This window comes from Sminthopsis crassicaudata, chromosome 1 (assembly GCF_048593235.1).
Source record: "Sminthopsis crassicaudata isolate SCR6 chromosome 1, ASM4859323v1, whole genome shotgun sequence".
Taxonomy (NCBI): Eukaryota; Metazoa; Chordata; class Mammalia; order Dasyuromorphia; family Dasyuridae; genus Sminthopsis; species Sminthopsis crassicaudata.
Window position 1 is genome coordinate 546117444 of NC_133617.1, and position 23280 is coordinate 546140723.

At 32.9% G+C, this 23280-nt stretch overlaps 1 protein-coding gene across 4 annotated transcripts in view; it reads left to right on the plus strand.

The window, feature by feature from the left end:
- Window positions 1-23280, plus strand: part of GRAMD2B (GRAM domain containing 2B) — a 70073-nt gene that overhangs the window by 42654 nt on the left and 4139 nt on the right. For 2 of the 4 annotated variants that reach the window (XM_074281959.1, XM_074281961.1), the window contains exons 2-12: window positions 190-306; window positions 6151-6265; window positions 7121-7187; window positions 8182-8285; window positions 14054-14149; window positions 15890-15961; window positions 16400-16480; window positions 19512-19623; window positions 19951-20073; window positions 20427-20514; window positions 21657-21755. In XM_074281959.1, coding sequence (XP_074138060.1) covers window positions 190-306; window positions 6151-6265; window positions 7121-7187; window positions 8182-8285; window positions 14054-14149; window positions 15890-15961; window positions 16400-16480; window positions 19512-19623; window positions 19951-20073; window positions 20427-20514; window positions 21657-21755 — 1074 coding nt within the window. Of the gene's footprint in view, window positions 1-189; window positions 307-6150; window positions 6266-7120; window positions 7188-8181; window positions 8286-14053; window positions 14150-15889; window positions 15962-16399; window positions 16481-19511; window positions 19624-19950; window positions 20074-20423; window positions 20515-21656; window positions 21756-23280 lie in introns of all 4 variants that reach the window. The other 2 variants (XM_074281958.1, XM_074281960.1) reach the window with 1 other exon arrangement.

Below are 23280 nucleotides of genomic sequence, written 5' to 3' on the forward strand. Positions count from 1 at the left end.
TGTATATGTACTGTACAAAGTAAATCTCCTTAGTTCAATGATTCACAAGTGTATAATTTATTTCAATATCAAGTCTGAACTGAGAACACTAAAGATAAAGCTGTGCTTTACAACATTGAGTTATTTTACTACTTTTTATTCCTATCTATTGTTCATGTCTAAGGAGAAATGTTTTTCTCTCTTCTGTAGTTCAGAAGCTGAAAATGGTGTGGAAGAGAAAAAGAAGGCTGGCAAGTCATCAATACTACAGATGCCAGTATCTCCAGAGATAGAATCATTGGACCAGAAAAAAATCACTTGCTTAAGGTAAAGTCCTAAATCCAAACAGAAAATACTCACTTCTAAACAAACCTTTACAAAACTATTCCAGGAAAATTATTTTTAAAGATTCATACTATTTTTGTTGGAAAATAATTTAACTTGGATTTGTTTCTTTAATTCATGGCAGCTTTTCATCTTCCTTCCACTGTATATTCTTATATATAGATATATATATAAATGTATATATATATAGATAGATAGAATTCTATATCTATCTATCTATATGTACATATAGATATAGATATATGTACACATTCTGACTGACTGGAAGAAGAAAGAAGAATCATTTGATAACTAGTAAATAGTAATCTAAAACAATATTTAAATCTCTCAAATGGTAAGTTATAATAAGAGAAGAGAAGAAGCAAAAGAGAATTTGCTTATTTGAACAATTAATTGATTGTTCGTTTTCTGATACTATATATCAAACTATTTCTTTTTCCTAGAAGAAATAGAATGGAATGGATTCAAGAATTTCAATGTTAGAGTTTTAGGCACTATAGTTATACATCCTATAATATATAAATATTAATTCTATCTCACATCACTATTAAGTTAAAGTGAGCATTAATCAGTGGGGCTAGGGGAAAAGGAGGTGAAAAGTGGGCAATATGCTATCAAGGAGAAAGATTCTATTGAGAACCTCAAGAATGAAGTGAAACATGACTGAAATCCTTCCTAAAATTTCCCTTAGGAAATAGTAGCCATTGTTGGATGAGGGAAAACAGGTTATACAGCCAGTATCTGGCACAAGCAGGACTTGAATTCAAATATTTCTGATTCAAAGCTAGTTCTCTAATCTCTATATGTCAGGTAACCTCCCAAAATTACAACAGATTTCAACAAACAAACATACCCACACATACACTCCCCCCAAAAAAACTTGACTAATTTCTAATATATTAATCATTTATTACCAAATATGACTTTCTCAGTCAATCCCTCTACAGCATTAAACATTTGATCACTCTCTTTTCCTGGAAATCTCTCTTTTCTAGGTTATTGTGACATTGCTCTCTTCTGGTTAATCTCCTATCCATCTGCCTGACCCTTCTTAATCTTTGACCAGTCTTCATTCAGGTCATGCCCAATAATTTTGAATATCCCTAAAGACTCTTTCTCCTGGACTGTCTTATCTTTTGCTTCTGTACTACTATCTCATTTGATTATTTCATTAGCTCCTGTGGTTTCAATTATCCTCTCTGAAATGATTCCTGGATTTATATTTCCAGCTTTAACTTCTTTCCTGAACTCCCAAATGGCATCCCCACTTGTCTTTTGGACATCTAAAACTAGATGTCTTGTAGTTGACTATAGCTATCTCAAACTCAATACATCCATAACAAAACTCATTATCTTTCCCAAAAACCCTTTCCCTTTACCAACTTTCCTATGCCTGGTTGAAGCAAAACCATCCTACTCAAGCTCACAACCTCTCTGTCATCATCAATTCCTCACTTGTATTCACCACACATCTACAATTTGTTGCTAAGCATATACATATACATATCTATATATATAAATAATCTTCCTGTCTCTCCACCCCTACAACTCTCATTTCCTCATACTTGGAATAGTCTTCTGATTAGTCTTGTTCCCTCAAATCTTTCCCCATTCCAAAGTGTCTTTCATTTAGTTGCCAAGCTAATGCTCATGTCTGACTATGTCACACTTCCATTGAGGAAATTCTAGTGGTTGCCAATTTTTATCATTCAGTCATTTCAGTCGTGTCCAACATTTCATGATAATACTTGGTGTTTTCTTGGCCAAGATGCTGGAGTGGTTTGCCATTTCTTTCTCCAGTTCATTTTACAGATGAGGAGTTAATGCAAAGAAGGTTAAAAGATTTGCCCAGGTCACACAGCTTTTAACTATCTAAAGACAATTGGAATTCAGGAAGAGGAATCTTCCTAACATCAGACCCAGCACTTTATGTACTCTGTTACCTATCTGCATGGCCATGATCAAATATAAAATCTTCTCTTTGGCATTTAAAGACACTCATAACTTGGTTCCTTTCTGTTTTTCCATTCTTCTTATAATTTTTTTCCCTTTAATGTACTTTATAATCCAATAAAACTGGCTTCTTGCTGTTCTTCTCATGACGTTCCATCTCTCAATTCCATCTTATTGTATTGACTGCTCCCCATGACTGGAAGGCTTTCTCAATTCATATCTGCCTCCTAGTTGCATTGGCTTCCCTCAGTACTCATCTGTATCCTGCCTTCTGCAAAAGATCATACCAGATTCACCCTGTGTTAAGTCACCTTGCTTTGAGGTTATCTTCCATTTGTATTCATCTTGTATATATGTATTTATTTGCATTTTCTCTGTACTATTAGAATTTAGAATTTAAAAACAAAATATAGGGCCTTGTTCTTGCCTTTCTTTGTGTGCTTAGTGTTTAGAATAATGCCTAGAACATAGTAAGCATTTAATGAATGCTTACTAACTAGAGCCAATTTGGGGAAAGTTTTAAATACCTAAGGAAGAGTTTGTGTTTGCTAAGAGAAAATAAACAGCCAAGTATTGACATATCCACTATGATTAAGGAACTGTCACCTTGGCAGGTATGTGGATTGATTGGTTGATGATATGTAAGATTTGGGTTAGGAAGACTAGGTTATTATAATAGAACAGGTAAGAAGTAATGAGGGCCTGATTTAAGACAATTTTTGTATGAGTGGAGGGAAGGAGCAAATATGAAAAGTGTTTTGGAAGTAAAAACAGTAAGATATGGCAAATATATTGGAGACACCATATGAACATAAGTCTCACCTAAATCCAAGTTCAGTACTTCCACTATATCGTGTTACTTTGCTTTGTTTTTTTTCTTTTCCTTTTTATAGTTTAATTTCTTTATAGTTTAATATCCCAGTATGTGTGCCCAAAGAGAAAGAATTGTACTGCATGTTGCATATGCAGAACAATATCTAATTCCTAATTGGTTGAGAAAATACTGAGCATGTCTACCTTCAGAAAGGGATTTAATTCCATGGTTACAAATACACATGAAGAGTGAATGACCTCACCCAAGAGAACTCCTATCTCAATAGTCTAGAGTAGCAAGACCTCCAGGTCAAGGAAGATGATGGGATCCACTCTTATAAGTGTCTGCAATGCTAACGGTTCTAGTCTTACATTTAAAAATCTCCCTGATCAGATCATGAATAGTAGATATGATGAGGTTTGAATGACCTCAATTCCCAGTGGTGATGAGGTTAGTGACAATAAGAAAGTTGTTTAAAATCCCCTTTAATTGGTCGCAGGTTTAAAAGTGAAAGAGTTCACTTATTCCTGAATTATTAATTGCAAAATGAAAGTTTATTGTTGGATGGAAATCAGTTTGCCAAGGGACTGACTTCTATAGTAGCAAAGACTTATTAAATAAATGGAGTTTTGATGCTAAGAGCAAATTGCTTGGGCCATCTGCAAGGAACTAGTCCAGATATTGCTCTTTTAAGGAGTCTTGGGGCTTCAGGAGCCAAGGTTCAAAGGCTTAGATGCTCATCAATTTTCAGCCCAGATCTCCTATTGGAATTAACAACACTTCAAAGGAGTGCTTTTTGACCAGGATTTCTAATTGAATGAAAAGCTCTGGCATCCCAGAAAAATAACTTATCTGGGGGAATATGCCTTCCCCAAGAGGGGCTGAGACTCCAGCCCCTGATCACCAGATCAAAAGGAAATACAGTTTCTTAAAGAGAACACAACTTCAATAAAGGGAACAGTTTCCCTCAGGCTTCAGATAGGGTTGGCAGAGAGAACCTGAAGCATTGATAAAATGACTCCCTGAAGCAAGCAGGAAGGGCACTAAGGGGGATCAATTTAACCTTATAGTCCCAGCTTCTGTGGAGGTTATGGGTAGGCCCACCTTGCTGTGTCCAGCCAGAAATCCATGTTATATCAAATCCCTGAGGTTAAATTTCTGTCCATGGCTCACAACATCTTTGCTGAACCCCCACCAAGGCTCTTTGACTTTTTCTTCATCCCTCCCCCACTTCTCATGTAATTTCCTCTCAAATGCCCCCCAATATGTCTCATAGTGTCTTTCTCTTTCTTATAGCTAACTAACTCTGTAAGGTGTTCAACTCCTCTATAGATTTAGCCTATTAGTTAAGGGCATACTCCCACCTCAAGGAGTATATCCTTTCTCCTGGTTAATTGTGAGTTCTACTAGTAATAGGCTGTTTTTCTAAAATTCCAGAAAAAAAATCATCTTTTTTTTTAAATTGCTAACATTTGCGTTTATGCCATGAAGTTACAGGGCTCAAGCTTTCCATAGCTGACTTTTACTAGACTACAAAAGGCTTTGGCCTAAGGAAGAAATAACTTTGCTTTTGTCCAAGCCTGAGGCCACTTTGCAGAGGGACAATCCTGTGTTATTTTTAGAGAAAAGGCATGAGTCCTGGTTAGCTGAGAGGGAGATGATTAACAGTGAGAAGCTTAATTCACTGTTACAAAAATGTCAAAGAGAGAAACATCAGAGACAACTGAAGAGAGTAACTCAATTGAGTTTATTGGAAGAGAGATTTTTGAATGGAAAACTGCAGCCCTTAAAACATCAAAAATGTATGAGAATGAACCCATCTTATAAAGGCTTTCAATTCTAGAGAATACTGAGATAGGACTTCCCCTGGGTGATATTCATTCTCCATGTGTTCAACAAGTAACTTAAGCAAGTCTCTTAAAGCTGTTGGCAATTTCATGTTTAGCATTCTCTTAGTAAATTAGAAGTCACATTTTCCCTTAGCTTAAGCAGCGTAGAGCTATCCTTCTGGTTTAAAATGTTGGATAATGTATTTAATTTATACTCTAAAATATTTAACATGTATTGGTCAACCTGCCGTCAGAGGAGGGGGAAGGAGGAGAAAAATTAGAACAAAAGGTTTGGCAATTGTCAATGTTGTAAAATTACCCATGCATATATCTGGTAAATAAAAACTATTAAAATGTTGGACAATTATAAGATAATCCAGTAATCCAAACTAGCCTAAAATGTTGACTAATAGAGTAACACAAAAAAGTCTCAAAAATGGGTAAAATATTTTATAATTAAAATATCAGTTTAACATTTGCCAGATTAATGAGTTTTGTCATCAATAACAACTAATTAATTGTTGGAGAGAACCTCCATTCTGACCACCCCAATATCCCTATGGGTTTCAGTTTTCTAATTTAAATTTCATTTCTCCAATTTAATTTTTATAACTGTGGAAACAAAACAAATACTCATCCATTTCTCCCACAATATAATCAAAACCATAGATGCTTCCCATTCTACTAACTTCTGGAGTATTCATTGTCTTTATTACTCATTTTGGCACATATATTACTTTGTATTATGTTTTAATTTTTGTATGTGTATTTTTGTCTTCTCAAATGGATTGTAAACTTTCTAAAGACAGCTACTGCCTAGCAAAATACTTTTTTGCATAGGACTCAGAAAAACCATTGAAGTGAATCAATAAATGGATGTTTGTGTTCATATTGAAAATATATTGATATATAAAACTCTACAGCAGCCATATTGATTAAAGTTTGAAACCAGCAAATTCTTCTTTAAAAATTTTTTACCATTTTTGCAGCTATAGAATTTCTTTCTTCTAAAGTTTATTTCTTGTATTACAAGGAAGGTTCCTCTGGAGATCAAAAAGAAGGTGTCAAATAAATTTCAGATAGTATTACACTGACTTTCAAGACCTGGAAATGAAAAATTAAGTTATTATATTGTGAGATGATAAAATAATCAGGATAATTTAAGGAAGATCAATGAAAAAACATAACCAAAATATTAGTTTCATGAAATCTAGGATTTTCTCTCTCCAGATCAAAGACCAGCAGTGATGTTTTCTCCTTAATGAGTGACTGTAAGAGTGATTCTAAAACAGACAACAAAAACGATTCTAAAGCTGAAAGGAAAAAATTAAACTCTACAAGTCAGGTAATTCTTGTTTTTCTTCTTCCTTTTCTTATTTTTCCACCTTCACTTAACAAATAATAAGATAGCTCGAATTCCGATTATAAGAAGTAAAAGAAGGAAATTTAAATAATCTGTAAGCTTGCAGACTAAGACTACCTATCTTTTTAAAATTTATGTACTGTGATTTTTTTAGATGACTCAAAATAGAATACATTAAAGAAGCCAATAAAATAAATTGTAAGCAGCATAAAAGCAAGGAATATATGCACTATACCTTCATTTCTCCCTTAGCACTTAGAGCTAGTTCCTGCACATAGTGTTGTGAGAAGTTACTTGCATTAGAGTTTGTAAAACTGTTTTAATCTGAGATGTTTTGGATATATACATATATACATATTTTGTTATACTTTGGAAGAATCTTATGAAATATTTACTTTTAACAGACATAGAAACTGAAGCCTTGGAAATTAAATCTAGTGTATTTCCTTTTTCATGCTTCTGAATTTTCATCTCATTTCCTATTCAAAATTTTCTAGTGCAGACCTGGGGGAGAAGCAAGAGTTTATATAATCACCAATATGATCAGAAAGGTTATTCCATAATTCAGTTTCTGTCCCACTTGTAATTCACTAATCTTGTTGATCTCACTGTTGTGATATATAGTTGGGAGGAAAAAGTCTCCAACAACTTAAAATTCACTTGTTTTCTAAAGAAATATATCAAAATTAATGTCACTATATCCATATTCAGGTGTACGTAGTGAGGAGAAAGAAGAAGTTTGGGTGGGTAAGAGATTTGGGTAAATCATGACAATTGAAGAAGGAAAAATCTTCAGTGATTAATGAAGATCATCAATATATTTTGTTTTCATTGTAGTATAAGGCAAACAAGCACTTTCACAAGTTATTTCTTGAAGTCCCAAGTGCGGAATCACTGATACAAAGTAAGTGTTATTCTGTTTTATTTTCTTTTTAACTCTAATGTTTTACATATTTCTCTCTTGGAAAATTAATTGAGGTAAATCACTAGATTCAATAGACCTCCAAAACCAGTGGTGACAATTGACTATTGCTGAAATTGATCCATAAAGACAGTTAAGTGGAAAAGTTGTGAAAGTTGATGCTACAAAAACAGCAATTTTCAAATGTTTCATTCTTATCTTTCCAAAGTAAAAACATACTGAAGTTCTTCAAGATCCTTCTAGAGCTGCAACTAGGATAGGATAATTGAATCTTTATTCAGAAGACCAAAATCTAGAGGATACTGATATTATTTGCAAGTCTTAACAGTGCAGAGGAAAACACTATTTACCAAATATTTGCTAAAATGGAAAGTTATAAGATGCCTTACTTCTTTTCCTTATTAGCTGTAACTTAGATAAGCTCCTCTTTGGCGGACTTCTACTACTCTCCAGCCGTTGTATTCCCCATAGTGGTCAAATGAATTAAAAGCCACTTTCATTTCATTTGTCTGAGGTACAAATATTCTAAGTATAGTTCTGGATATTTCTTACAGTCTCTAAAAGGAAAGTATATATCATGAAGTGCCATTACTTCAGTGAGAAATACTTCGGAAAAACTTAGTCTCTTTGAAATCTCCCAGAAGAAAAATAGGAGAATATGTGATATATCAATGTGTCCTCATATGGAGAATAATATTTACTTTGGAAAACTTTTGGAAAACCTTTAAATGGGAGTATGGCTCTTCAGTTTTTATTTTTCAGTTTGGTTTCAAAGTTATTGAGATTTATAAAACAGAATTTTTCTCCTTTCTAGTATAAGTAATTTTATTTCATTAAAAATTCATAATTTAGCAAGTATTGTATGAAGTTAGATAATAAATTGTATATATCCCCTTTCTATGCTTCCCTAACCAAAAATATTGTTCCCTTTGAAAAAAATTTTTGCATAATAGAATATTTTTATACCTGGTTTCAGGTTTTACTTGTGCTCTGCAGAAGGAAATACTATACCAAGGAAAACTGTTTGTATCAGAAAACTGGATTTGTTTCTGTTCCAAAGTCTTTGGCAAAGACACCAAGGTTAGTTTGTAATTGGGGGAGAAATAACAAGCCTCTTGAGATTTAAAAAAAAAAATATATATATATATATATATATGTATATATATATATATATATATTATATATATATACATATATATATATATTTAAATATTATCACTCATAAACTCGGCATGTGAAAGATTTATAAATATAGCTCTTTTTTAATCCTTACTTTTTTATACCTAGTTTCCATGAGTTCTTTATGCAAATATTAGATTCCTGTTGCCATATAGCAAATCATTCTTATAACTTAGAAAAAAGAGTTAAGGTTTTGTGGATCAACATGTCCTCTTACATACTGTCTCCTCTCTAGGCTTTTGACAATGCTTTCCAGATTAATCTGGATGCTTCTGACTGATACTTCTCAGTCTTCTTTGATGATCTTCATCCAGAACACTCCCATTAACTGGGAGTGATGTGATTCAAGCACCTAATGATGTGTTTTAGGAGAAAAATTTCTGCATCAAATATTGAGAATGACAAAATTCACAATGGCCATTCTCTTTGGCAAAACATTGGTTTATTTTTGAGAAGAGATTGCAGACAAAATGAAGAAATATAATAGATACCAGGAATGGTAAATATGAAAGAGAGTTGGAAAAACATATAATTAGCGAAGAAAGGGGTTTTAACAATTAACAATGAAAAAGACAAGTTTACTAGTGGAACTCACAATTAACCAGGAGAAAGGGAATATCCCATGATGTTGTAGTAGATTGTAATATTCCCTTAGAAAGACAGCATGAGACACAGTGAGAGAATGAGCGGAAAGACACTATGATGCATGGGGGGAGAGGAAAAACCACAAGGCAGCGTCCCATGGTGGGCTATATAACCCTAAAAGGGATTCAGCAAAAAATTTATAGGAGACATTTACTCAAGGGTTTGACAGGGTCAGATTTCTGACTGGACATAGCTAGGTGGGACTATCCCCAACCTCCAGAGAGGACTATATCCCCATTAGTGCCCTTCCCTGCTTGCCTTAAGGTGTAATTCCATCAATACTTCATCTTTCTCTGTCACACCTAGTTACTCAGGGTTTCATTATATAAGTATCAGCCAAAGCTCTCTCCTAGACTCTCTTCTCTTTTCTGTCTGTGTTACCTTATTTGGTAACCTCGTCAGCTCCCATTGATTCAATTAATGATTCCCAAATCTATAGATCCAGCTCTATAGATGTAGAATTTCACATAATTAACTGCCTTTTGGATAACTTAAATTGAATATCTTATAGCCATCTCAGACTCAACTTATCCAAACAGAAATTATCTTTCTCCCCTGTACCATCTAGACTAGCTCTCTGGAGGATCTCAATACCAGCATGAGTCCTTGATATTAGAAGAAGAGTGAAGAAACAGGGACTCACATGGATGGTCAAGCATGGAGTCCGTTTATTTCAAATTCTCTCAACCTTAAATACCTTAGTACAATTACATCACTATAGCACACTGTGCATGTACTAACTATAAGCATTTTGCTATTATTATATAGATCCTTCTTTATTGCAAGTATCTCTGCTTCAAGTAAAGCACAGGTTGTCATGCCCCCTGACTTCTCAGGGAGGCTGAGATGCCTCCAAAGGGAGATGAAAGCTGAACCAGACACTGATTTTTCTAAAGCTCAGTCCTGACTGTGTCTCATTAATCCTGTTAACTCCAAATATCAAGTATAAAATCTTCTGATTGGCATTTAAAAGTCATTCACAATCTGACCGTTTTTACTTTTTTAATATTTCTATACTTACCTTTGTGCATTCTATAATCCATCTATATTGGCCTACTTCCTATTCCTCACCTATGACTTTCCATCATCAGTGTTTTTATCCCATATCTTTACTCTTTTTTTCTTTCATCTGTTAGTTTCTCTGGTTTCCTTTAGGACTGAGCTCAAATCCACTTTCAGCAAGAGACTTATTCTACCAAATTCCCTTTGAGATTAAATTTCATTTACACTTTGGAAATGCATAATTATTTATACATTGCTTTCCCCATTGGAATGACAGCTCGTTAAGGATAGGCATTATATTTTAGCCTTTAGTTATATTCTGAGGCTTTAGCACAGTATCTGGCTCTTCACAAGCACTTAGTAAATATTCACTAACTATTGAACTAAGATACTGAAATTTAGTAGGTGCTGACAAAGCTTCATTGGTATTGAGAAACTGATATAAGAACTGAGTAGCCAAGAAAAATTTTTTAAAATAGAAAGCTACCAGAGAGCCTTATTTTTCTCTGTGGCAACACCTTAGGTGAGCTCTTGCAGCAAAGAAACCAATTTAATGCCTGTTGCAATTGTCAGTTTAAGAGGTGACAATGAACTAAAGTAGAGTAATATCTATGTCAGTAGTGAAAATAAATGCATACATATACAAGAGAAGAAGTAGAGATACAAACTGTAAAGTTTGATAATAGATTGAATATGTGGAGTGAGAATAAAAAGTTGAGGGTGGCACCTAGATTTGTGAGCCTTAATGACTAAGATAATGATGTTGCCGTTGACAGAATAGGGAAGGTGGGAAGAAGGAATGGTTTGGAAGCTAAGGTGAAGTTGTCACATGGACAAATGCCTGTTGGTATTGAAGAACTGGATATATGTATATATATGTATATATATATATATATATATATATATATGTATATATATGTATATACATATATATATGTATATATATATATATATATAGTGAGAGAGAAAGAGAGAGAGAGAGAGAGAGAGAGAGAGAGAGAGAGAGAGAGAGAGAGAGAGAGATAATTCTTGGCAAAAAAGGGCCACCTCTTCATCTGAAACAGAAGTGGGGAAAAAAGAGGAAGATTTCTATGCTATGTGAGTTGAAGAGAGGATAAGATAGAGCTCACAGCAAATACCATTAGTTTCTCAGGGAAGTATGAAGTAAAGTGCTCAGCTGAGTAGGAACAAACACTGGAGGAGATTAATAGAGAAACAAGATGGCTTAGAATAGACCTTGGAAAACATAATAGCAAATTGGATGAGAAATCCAGTATGGTTGCCTTGCTGCAAGTGGGATTAGATAGCATAAATTTATAATGGGCCCAGTCAGCGATGGCTTTATGATTTTTTTCCAGTTCATTCATTAGTACATAAAATAATTGGCCTAAAATTCTTCTTTTCTAGGATACTTATAATGTTTAGTCTAAAATTTATTCTATAGCAACATATGATTTGATATTTTTGTCATTTGATTAAGAAAATGAGTAATTTTCTTGGATTGTTACTCATCTTCATGTATCTATTCCTTATTATTTTATCTCTTCTAGAACATATCACAATCAACTACTTCTAGATAGCTCTAGCTCAATCTCTTGTGATTAGCTATGCTTTAGATTCTTTTTGTAAAATAGTTAACTGTCTTCACATTTGACTACACGCTGCTCTTAATATTTCATTTTTTCAATCTTTCCTGTGTTGTGTTTATATTGGAAATTTTCTTTCATAGCAAATCATTGGTGAATAGGAATATCACCTAAAATAAATTACATATTAGAATCAGAACTAAAAGGGACCTTAAATACCATCTAGTCAAACCCCTTAATTTTAAGATGGGTTTTTACAAGGGATCAGTAAGATTCAATGTTTTGATCAAGGTCACACATTTAGTTTACTTTAATTAGTACAAAATGTTTCACTTTCAACTCTAATGGTCTCTTGACCTGCATATGAATTAATTCCTTAGAAACAAAGCTGGATATTGAATTTTTTTCATCAACCATGTTAGCTAACTATTCTAATATATAAAGATTTCATCTTTCCCTAATTAAGCCTACACCAAAAAGCATAAAACATAATTATATAGTAAATAAATAGATAAGTGTAACTACTGAGAGAAGAAATGTTTATTAGAGATAATATTGATCATATTACTCTGCCTCTTTATTAAACCAATTAGGTGGTATAGTGAGTAGTGTACTAGACCTATTATTAGGAAGACATGAGTTCAAATTCCATCTCAAATATCTACTAGCTAGGTGACTCTGGGCAAATCATTTAACACTTTGTCTGCCTTAATTTCCTCAACTATAAAATAGGAATAGTAATACCACCAATTTTACAAGGTTGTTGTAAGAACCCAATAAAATAATATCTGTTAAGCACTTTACTCTGGTACATTGTAGGAACTTAATAAATGCTCCTTGCCTTCCCTTAGTGATAAAAAATTTTCGATTTAATCATTCCTTTGACAAAACTCTGTTGGAAGGATACAGTATAGAAAGAGTGGCAAATTCTTAAATGGAGTATCTATCTCATAACTCCAACTATGTATATTATACATTCTTGAACCAGAGAATCATAAAATATTAAAACTATAAGGAAACTTAGAGCTCTTCTAGTACAATGAATTCCATAGGGTAGAATATCAGCCATAGCAATCCTCTAAATGTTCTCTATTTCTGTATATGAATCTATAAGTAAGCATTCATAAACTGAATAAAATAAGCAAAGCACACTTAATAATAACTTGCACATATATATATAACTTTTCTAAATAGATATAGCTATATATATATAGTTAAATAATATAGCATATTAATATAGATTAATAGCAATGATAATAACTAATATTTATTGATAACTTCAAAGTTTACAAAGCACTTTTATATATATTATCTCATAAAAAAATTCATTTAAAGGTATCACTGAATGCTCTGAATCTAGAGCAGATTTTTTAATCATAATTTTTTCAATCAATAGTTCATAATAATTAATGTATCTACTCAGAGGGTTATTGTTTTTTTTAATTAACATTAAGGAATCTTCATACTTGAAAAGATTGGGAATCACCATTGTAGTACAATCTAGTTCTTTTTATGAAAAAAGAAAACTGGAGGTGGAAAGAAGAGGTCGCTAAACAAGTTGGAGGTATATATTCAGTATAGAATACTACCTGCTATAATAAATGATAAGTTCAAATATTTTAGAAAAACACGGAAAGACCTACAAAATAATGAGCAAAAACAAGATAACACTGTATATAGTAACAGCAATATTGTTTTAAGAACAATTTTGAGCAACCAAGTCATTCTGTTATGAATAACCAAATTAATTTAAGGTCTTATAAAGGGAAAATGCAGTAATAGAAACAACTGACATACTTAAGAGTGTGTACATAAATGTATGTATACACACACACACATATATAACTATATATAAAACTATATATATATATATATATATGTATATATATATATATATTTTATGCAGTAGATACATACATACATACACATCTGTGTCTAATGATAGCTAGAGAGATGTGGAAAGGAAGGTATAAAAAAAGTTACATGTTTATTTTGCTGTATATTTAAAAGGAAAAGCAAGTTGTACATGATAAATCTATAGTTTCAGGTGGAGTCCCCTTTTTTTCTATTGCACTTTATTATGTAAATGATTGTTTTGTTTCTTAAATTCACAATAAAGTAAAGAAAAGTAAAAGAAAGAAAAGGAGGCTCAGAGAGGCAAGATAGTCTGCTCTGGTTCTCAGAGCAACTGAGGAGAGGTCAGGACCATGAAGAGCTAATGTGTCATGATTCCCAGCCCTCCTTTTCCCACTATAACCTGTTTGTCATTCTTTATAGTTCACTTTTCTCCATCAAAGCTATAGAACTTATTACTGTATTTAGTTTGGCTTAGATTTATTATTACTATGATATTCTTTTTAACTTACAATAATAACATGAAGATTTTAATCCATTTTTGTGGAAACCTGAACTATTTATTTGATGATTCCATTACAGATCTGTATTCCAGCACTCTCAGTAACTCTAATAAAGAAAACCAAAACTGCCCTGTTGGTGCCAAATGCACTGATTATTTCAACAGACACAGAAAGGGTATGTATGAGACATTTCATATATATATAGGTATATATATGTATATAACAGTATTTACTCATCTATCTCTTTATTATTTTCTGACTTAATGGAGATCACCTAAATTCTAGTCATCTAAAATTATGGTGCATATCCATCTTTATCATCATGTACAAAACCTATGAAAACTTCGCATGCAAATAACATTGCATGACCCTGAAGCCCTAAAGTCAATATTTCTACATGTTAACATAGTAGTGCTACCTTGGTACTTAGAAGTCTGGAAGAAGAGGAGAAGAACTAATTATAATTGTTTCTTGTTTGCACCTACTAAATTTTGATATTTTTTCATGTGATATATTTACATGTCTATTATTTCAAATCTCTCTTCTCTTCTTTAAAAAATTATATATAACATATATATATATAAAACAAAATTATATAATATAGTTCTTGGTTATTCCTATGAAATATTGTGTTCAATCACTAGTCACATTTCTTTAAAACTTGCAATTTGAGGAGAGAAGAATGGAATAAAATTTAAAAATTTATCCTGATAAGTTAGGTGTATATGAATGATTCGACATGTTTGTTTATTTGGAAGGCTATTCCTAGGCAAATGTTTCCTGTATACATATCTGGCTTCTCTTTGGGTAAAAAGTCTTAATCACAAACCAGTGATAAAATAATTCTTCTGAATTTAAAGGGGACAAAATTATTTATTTCATTTCTTTATTTATGTAGTTCTTCCCAAATTGGAAATTGCCATTCTTAGTAACCCTTTCCTCTTAAAGTCGAAAGCTTTCAAATTGTCTTTGTGGTTCTTCTGGTTGTATTTATTTTACATATTGCACTTCTAAGCATTTCTAAACAGAAAAGCCATGAGTGTTATGGGAAAGAAATACTTTATTTTATAATTCCTGGGAACATTTCAATTGTAAGTCTAGGTTTTAGTGTAACTTTTTAAAAAAAAACTGTTGAATGACAATGATACTGTACGGGGATGTATGCTGATGGAAGTGGATATCTTCAACATAGAGAAGAGCTAATCCAATTCCAATTGATTAATGATGAACAGAATCAGCTACATCCAGAAAAGGAACACTGGGAAATGAGTGTAAACTGTTATTTTTACCTTCTGAATCCAATTCTTCCTGTGCAACAAGAAATTCTGTTCTACACACATATATTGTATCTAGAATATACTGTAATATATTTAACATGTATAAGACTGCCTGCCATCTGGGGGAGGGGGTTGAGGGAGGAAGGGAAAAAATCTGAATAGAAGTAAGTGCAAGGGATAATGTTGTAAAAAATTACCCATGCATATATACTGTCAAAAAAAAAGTTATAATTATAAAATAAAATAAAAATTAAATTAAAAAAAATAAAAACTGTTGAATGTCTCTGAAAGCAAACTTTAAAGGAGACCTACTAAAAGTCATCAGATCTCTTCTCAGGTATATAACTTTTCCTCTATGGCTCAGAATCATGTTTCTCTTTGTATTGAGAATTATATATAAGGGCTAGGTGCTGGGACCAATTGATCAAAGTGTCCTCATTATTTATGACTTTTGTTATTCAGTAGGAGGAAAGAAAAATGAGATGGCTAAAGGTAGAATGAAAAGGAAGAATGAGAATAAGTGAGTGAAAAAGAATGTCTATATGCACTTAGCTTAAATGTAAAGAATATAGCATGTGTCTTTCTGAAATCTTGCCACTTTTCGTATTTGTAACAGTTTGGACTGGTTTGTTTCACAGCACATGTTCGTTTCCTTGCTCTCCAGAGATACAACCTACAAGTTAATAAAATCAGTATGCAGCCATCTAGAAGTAAGTACTGACATATATTTTTAAATGTCCCCAAACCCTTCTTTTCTCCTTTAAAAATTATTTTTGTATTATTTAATTTTTCCTATGAAATCCTATATTCAATCAATTAGTTTTCTCAAAAACTAATAATTTAAACAGAAAAGAAGGGAGAAACAAAGGAAAAAGGCATCCTGATTAGTTAGGAGAACTATCATTGCTACCTTTTTGTATGCTGTTTCTAACTTAGAATTTCAGATTTACAACTGGAAGGGACTTAAAATGGGGTCATCTAATTTAATAACTTCATTTTACAAATAACAAAACTGATGGCTATAAATTATATTGGTAATAATTAGCAGAGTTGGGATTCTGATTTCAATTCCATCATTTTTTTCAGTATACAATGACACAAATGCCTTGTAACCTTATAATATTTTTTTTTACTTCACTGATTTTCAGAATACAAGTGTGGGCAACAGCCCCAGTCTTTCATCTCCTGAAAACAGTTTCCGGGCTGATCGTCCTTCATCTTTGCCTCTGGTAGGTTTCTCTACATCTTTGTCTGGAAAGTAACACAAAGATATCCAATAAGTTTGACTTTAAAGAGATAGTGAACAAATCAAATATCTTGAGTGTGACCAGCCAGCAGGAGTATAAGCTTTAAAATTCTATGCTCCAATAAAAACTTTCAGAAACTACCCCTTTTCCTTTTACAAAAAAAAAAAAAAAAAAAAAAAAAAAAAAAAAAAAGGTTCACTAGTAGATTGGAGTTTCTATGGCAATAAAGAGGCTCTGTGGACAAGATATTGTCCTGACAAAAGAGCCCTTTTATTGGGGGAAGTTTCTTCTAGAACCTCCATTTTGAGTAAGGACATAGACCAGCCATGCTTTAATTCTGAATTTTGCTACCTGATTTCAACTATGTCAACTGCATTCTCCTTTACCTCTATAGGCCCCTTCTTGCACTATTGAATTTCCCCAAAAAAATCTCCATTTTAAACCCCCTTCCAAGTCCTAAAGACTGTAAAAGGCAATGATAAGGAAGGACTATATTCTATGCATGAGAGACAGTTAATGAAAAGACTGGGGTAGGAAGAAGGTGTAGAATACTGGTTTGAGGAAATTTATTATTTATTTTTTATCTATTTATTTGTTTATATTTATTTATTATTATATTTTGCTAATAGGCTCATTTGCCTGGAATATAGACTAGATAGACAAATTGAATGAAATAATTTTGGAAAAGTAGATTGAAGCTAAATTTTCAAGGCCTTAAATGCCAAGCTAGGGAATATATACTTTTCTCCTAATGACAACTGGGAGACAAATTTTTGAGGAAAGGAATGACATGGTCAAACCTGTACTTTAAGATTATTTTTACAGTTATATGGGAAAAAAAACTGAAATCAAGGAAAGTAATTAGGATGCTATTGTAATACTTCAGTCAAGATGTTAAGGAGGCCTAAACTAGAATTATAGCTTTATAATTGGGGAGAAAGGGAAAGATGTAAAGTTAAAATTAAGACTTAACAAATAATATGAAATTTTATTAAATATGAAATAGGAAAATTTTGGATTGCAAAAGTCTTCTAGAAAAATCTTCTAGAAAGATACTGTTACCCTCAACAAACATGGGGAATTTTGGAGGGAGGTATTTTACAGAGGAACACGTATTGAATATTAGATTGCCAATAGTATACCCAGTTGGCAACACAGACATAAAGATTAAAAATTACTTTTAGGCTAAATACATAGATCTGGGAGTAATCATGGGTTCCTATATTTACTGATGTGCTGATGAGATTACCAAGAGAGAATATAGAAAAACATCAGAATCCAAGACAGAGCCTTGGAAGAAGAAGCAAATTTTGATTTGATTTGAACTCAGATCTTCCTGACTTCAGACCTAGAGCTCAATCCATTGTGCTATCTAGCTGCCTTAGTAAACGCACCAGGAGGCATCAATACCATAGTAGCCAAAATTGAAGAGAACATGTAGAAGGAAGGTGTGCTCAAGTGACAGATGCCACAGAAAGGATCTGGCAATTAAGAAATCATCAAAAACTTTGGAGATCATAGTTTTAGTTGAATGCTGAGGTTGAAAGCCAGATTGCAAGTGGTTGAGAATTGCCTGGAAAATAAAGTGGTGGCAACAAGTCAAGATGACATTTCCTAAGGGTTTGACTGTAAAGAGAAAAAGAAATAGAGGATGGAGTTGCATTAAGTATCATGTAAATGTGTTTTAAGATGGGGAATATACAGGACATGTTTTTAAGCTGTTAGGAAGGAACCAAAAGATAAGAAAAGATTACATCCGAGAAAATGATCAAAGGAACAAATTCCCAAAAGGCAGGGAGGGATGCAATTGAATTCCTTCAGAAAAGGAAGAAACATGCTCTGGATGACAGGACAGGGTAACAAAAATACAAATAAAAGGGAGGGAAAATATAATGGAGACTTGGGGACAGGATAGATATAAAATAGATACAAAGGATGAGAGAGAAAAAAAAAACAGCAAGGAATAAAGATTCCCTTTAAAACATCAAAAATCTTACAAATCCCATATAATTTTGACTATAATCATAACTGCATGTTTTGGTTAAAATAAAACAGATCAAAATTATAGTTGTTGTTGAATATATGGATTCAAGGATTCTGCAATAACTCAGTAACTCTGCAGTGGTTCTTGGGTTACAAGGTGAGAAACATTGGCCTGAATAATAGACATTCTTTGGGAGTTTATTATTCTTGGGAGTTTACTGGGCTAATAAATTAAAAGGGGAACTTTCATGGATCTTTCATATGCCATTGTTTCCCTCAAATTATATGGGGACTGGAAAAAAAAAAGGCCATGGTTTCTATTATGATGACTTTGTACAGTAACACAAAAACAGTTCCCACATAATTTGAGGGAATTAGTGGCATATGAAAAATCTCTGAAATTTCTTATTTTGATTTTCAGTAATTCCATCAACAACATTAATTTAAAATTCCAGGAATCAATGACTCACATTAGATCTTCCTTGGAAAAGTTAAGTCTCAAAACAGTTTTTTCTGCTGACTGATTTTACTTGAAAAGGACATATTAAAATTATGCATTGCTTTTAAGAGCTGATTACCACTTTTCCACCTCTTTTTCCCCCTTTTTTATGTTATATTTTCACTTCTCACTTTTCCATTTAAGATAATTTACCTCACATTTGTTTTCCTCACATCTTTCTAATAATTATTTCAAATGGTAGAATTCCTTACTCTGAAGTGCCAATTACACTTTAAGTAAATTGGTTGGTGAGTATAGAAAAACATTTAAGTTTTAGCTCCTAAATTTCTTCTCCAGCCATCTGTAGCTTCAAAAAACTAGATGCTTTTTGCCTACAGACATAAAGCTAACTGCCCATCAGATACAATAATTCTATACTAAATGATCAGCAGTTAGAGAAATCTCCAACAGTATAGAATAGATCATTTTATCCATTACATGGATCATTGGTAAATATGAAAACCAGAAATGTATAAAAGTCGGCTATTTAGTAAAACAAAAATAGTCTCTGACCTTATTCTTTCTCTTTAGGATTCCAATGATGAGTTGTCAGATTTAGATGGAGTGGTACAGCAAAACAAGCAAGGAAGGAAGGAATATAGCAGTTCTGGATCTCAGACTCCTGAATCTGAAAATTCTCAAGGTCTGGAGGACATTGTTGTGATGGACAAAAATTCAATTCTCTGTATAAGGTCCAAAAAAAATTTACATTCCTAGTTAAGGGTGGGCATAGAAATGATGGGGAGAATTAATGGGTGAAATCATTAATTTCACATACTTTTTTTCCTTTAAAACTTCATACAAATACTATTTGTTCTTAGTTTTCTCAGTATTTCTCAAGTCACCATCAAAATATTTCTAACTCTCTGAAAGTGAAACCAATTGGGGATTTGCTCCCTTTCTAATGTGATGACTAATTAAAATGTACACCTGAGGCAAACTTGCACGGAGCCTGATTTTGTTTTGACAGATTTTCATGTGATGGAGTCCCAGACAGTTCTGAAAGTCATTAAGGGAGAAACAAAATCAGTTCATACAGAATCTCATGTGAATTGTGTGCCCAAAGGAAAAGCCAAGAGCCCTCCAGGATACAGTAAGAATAACAGGTGTTTTCTGGCCATCCATTTGTAATTGCTGAGGTCCAAATTGTCCAGTGTGGAACTATTCTTTGCCTTTTCTTCTCTCTCTCCCTCTTGTGAACTTTTAGGCTACTTGTTTTGGTTCCTTGAAAAGGTGAGAAGTCATTGAATTTGGTTTTTTATGGGGAAAAAGTTAAAGCAGGCAGCTAAACTGGCATCTGGGAGGACTGGTTTTTCTGCTCCTATTACCAGAAAAAAAAAATTTTCTAAAGTACGAATTATCTGTCTGTGTGCATGTATGCTATTAGGACATTGATTGTAAAGTATTGCATTGAACTAAATTTTAAAGCCAGTTTGCTTTCAGCAGGTCAGTCAGGAGCCTTTGGAGTCTTCCATAAATTAAGATCCCAGAAATGTCTGACACTCCGCCACATTCTCATACTCTATGCAGTTGTGTAAGTACACGAATTAACTATGAGTGACAAGCAAATAGTCTGTGATACTTTCACATCTTCACTAACTTTAACTCTCAGTTATTTATAATGCCCATTTGACTCATCAAGTCTTCTTTTCCACCCCATTCCTTTTAGCTAGTTAGCAGAGCAGAGCAGAATTGAATTAACTCATAGGAAACATGAGATGTGCAAAGTTAGAGTCCACCCCAAATTCCATAGGGACTATTTGTGTCTGACCTGTGGCAGAGCATTCTGATCTCATATTAGCCACAATCAGACACACTGTAACTGGACTCTAACATAGTGATGTCATTTTGGTCCTCTTTGAGAATGAAGGACAATAACCAACTAACCAACCAGCAAAAGGTATCTCTTTATAAATGCTTCTTCTTTAGGAAATAGGAGAAACAGTAGGAAAACTAAAATGAAGGTTTTTGTATAGTAGAAAAAAGCATATTCCTAAGAATCAAGATTTGGATCCATGCAATGCCATTGCTTAACTATGTGCTTGTTAGTGATTCCTCACAATGTTGGGAATGTTTTACAGCTTTCTTAAGCTATAAAATTTAAATCATTAGACTTCCTGTTTATTACTTTGGTAAAAGAAGGAATTACAACTAGCTAAAATGAAGTTTTCAATGATTTTAATCTGTTTTTTCTACCCCCCTCCAACTGCCAGGAGGATGGAAAGAGATTTCTAACTACTGTAAATATACATGTAAATAACCACAGGTTAGACTGAGGATTTGACAAGTAGACCCTTTTCTCCCCCTTAATTTGAAAATCATTGAAATATAATTGAAAGACTGTTGGACCAGAAATCCCAAAGCCTGAGTTTGATTCCTATAGCACTTTAATTAATGGACTGTGTGTGACCCAAGATATATCTCTTGACCTGTTTAACATCCAACTAAAACATTCACTAGCTATATGATTGTGAACAAGTCACTTCAACAATTTGAGTCTCAGTTTGTTCATTTATAAAATGGGAGTGCTTGTCCTTCATGGGGCTGTTGAGAGGGAAGAAATTTGTAAAAAATTAAAACCTAATTTTTTTTCTGTTATGGTTTCTAGATGAATTATATTACAAACATTTGTGCCCTAGTCAAAAACTTAGAGTGGTGTTTCCTTTTCTTTTGCAGTGTATGTGCACTTATCTTTTCTACCTTCTACATGAGACACAGAATCAATGCTTTGGAGGAACGACTTAGATCAATAACCTCTATGGTTGATTCTCATGAGTAAGAGAATATCTTATTACTATGATTGTCTCCCATTTGTAGTTGGACAGTGTTTGACTAGGTCTGTTCAGTAAATATTTGTTGAACATATGCTGTATGTGAGGCACAATGCTAGATCCTGAGGACTGGAAAGTAGAAGAGGGTATATAAAAATAAAGTTGTAGTCTCTAAACTATTTTGTTGTGGTGGTATGCCAAACAGTAAATCCAGCTACATAACTATCATTTTTCCAAGGATGAATTTCTGTAAGGAACTATTAACATACCCTAAATGTTCATTTATTCCTGATCAATTCATAGATTATATTATTTGATTTACTGAAGGGGTAAGAGTAAATAAGCAGAAAATGTAAATGCAGCAAATTTCTCCATGAGTAACTTCTTATATTAATTCATATGTCATAAGAAAAACTTTCAGGCAATACAAAATCAATGTGGTTAAAGTTCATTGCTCTGAAGGAATGGCTTATTCATGATAATAACTATTTAAGCAACTTAAACCAATAGAAGCTATCTAGTCATATTACTAAGATATTTCTATTTTTAGTAATGCAACTTAAAGCCCATTTCATGAGTTGTAACTTCTCTATGAGTTTTCTGTTTCTTTACATAAATTTTCCCACATACATATACATTTATATAATATATAATGCCATATGCCAATAACAGTTCCTCTAGTCTAGAGTCTGGACCAATATAGTGCTCTTCTTATGTGAAAGCAGTTGCCATTTCAGTCAAGGTAGGAGTTCCCTACACTATACTTCAAATGAGTCTCAAAGAAAATGAATTACAGTCTAGAGTGAGAAAATAAAAGCTGTTTCTCCTTTCAAACTGACATTGTCACCTCTGTCCTTAGCAAATAACCTGGCATGTATTTGGTATATCTATCTATATTCCAAATTCCAAAAAGATCTCTGGATACTGGAGAAGTTCATACATTGTCTTTTAGTTACAAAAAAAGTCCAAGTAACACAGATCTTCATGACGTTGTAAATCCACATAAAAAAGCCTGAAGAAATATCTCAGTGTAATTCTTAGACAATATACAAATTAATAATTTTCAGGAAGGACCTAGGGTTGCTAAATACAAAATTATCCAAATTCAACAAATAATATTTTGTAACATGTGTTATCTTACATCAGTGGTTATTAAGGATCCAGAATACAATATCATCTGTCATTAGTTGCAGAATACAAGCACATCATTTACTGGCCCCTTCCCTGTCCCATAAGATTCAAGTTATGTGGTCAGACTACTGGTACAAATTTCAGTATTAGGGTATCTGATCTTCTGCAATTGGTCTTCCTCCACATTTTTCTTACCCCTACCTTCAACCATAAGTTCCCTACAAGGATCAAGAATTATACCATGGAAATTATTAAAAGGAATTCATCAAAAAGCATATTCCTTTTGTATGTCAAAAATCACATTCATTACTAAAAATGGAAATCTCTTAGGAATATAACAATAGCTTCTATTGATTTTCAACAGAATATGAGATTTTAATATGAATATCAGTCATAGA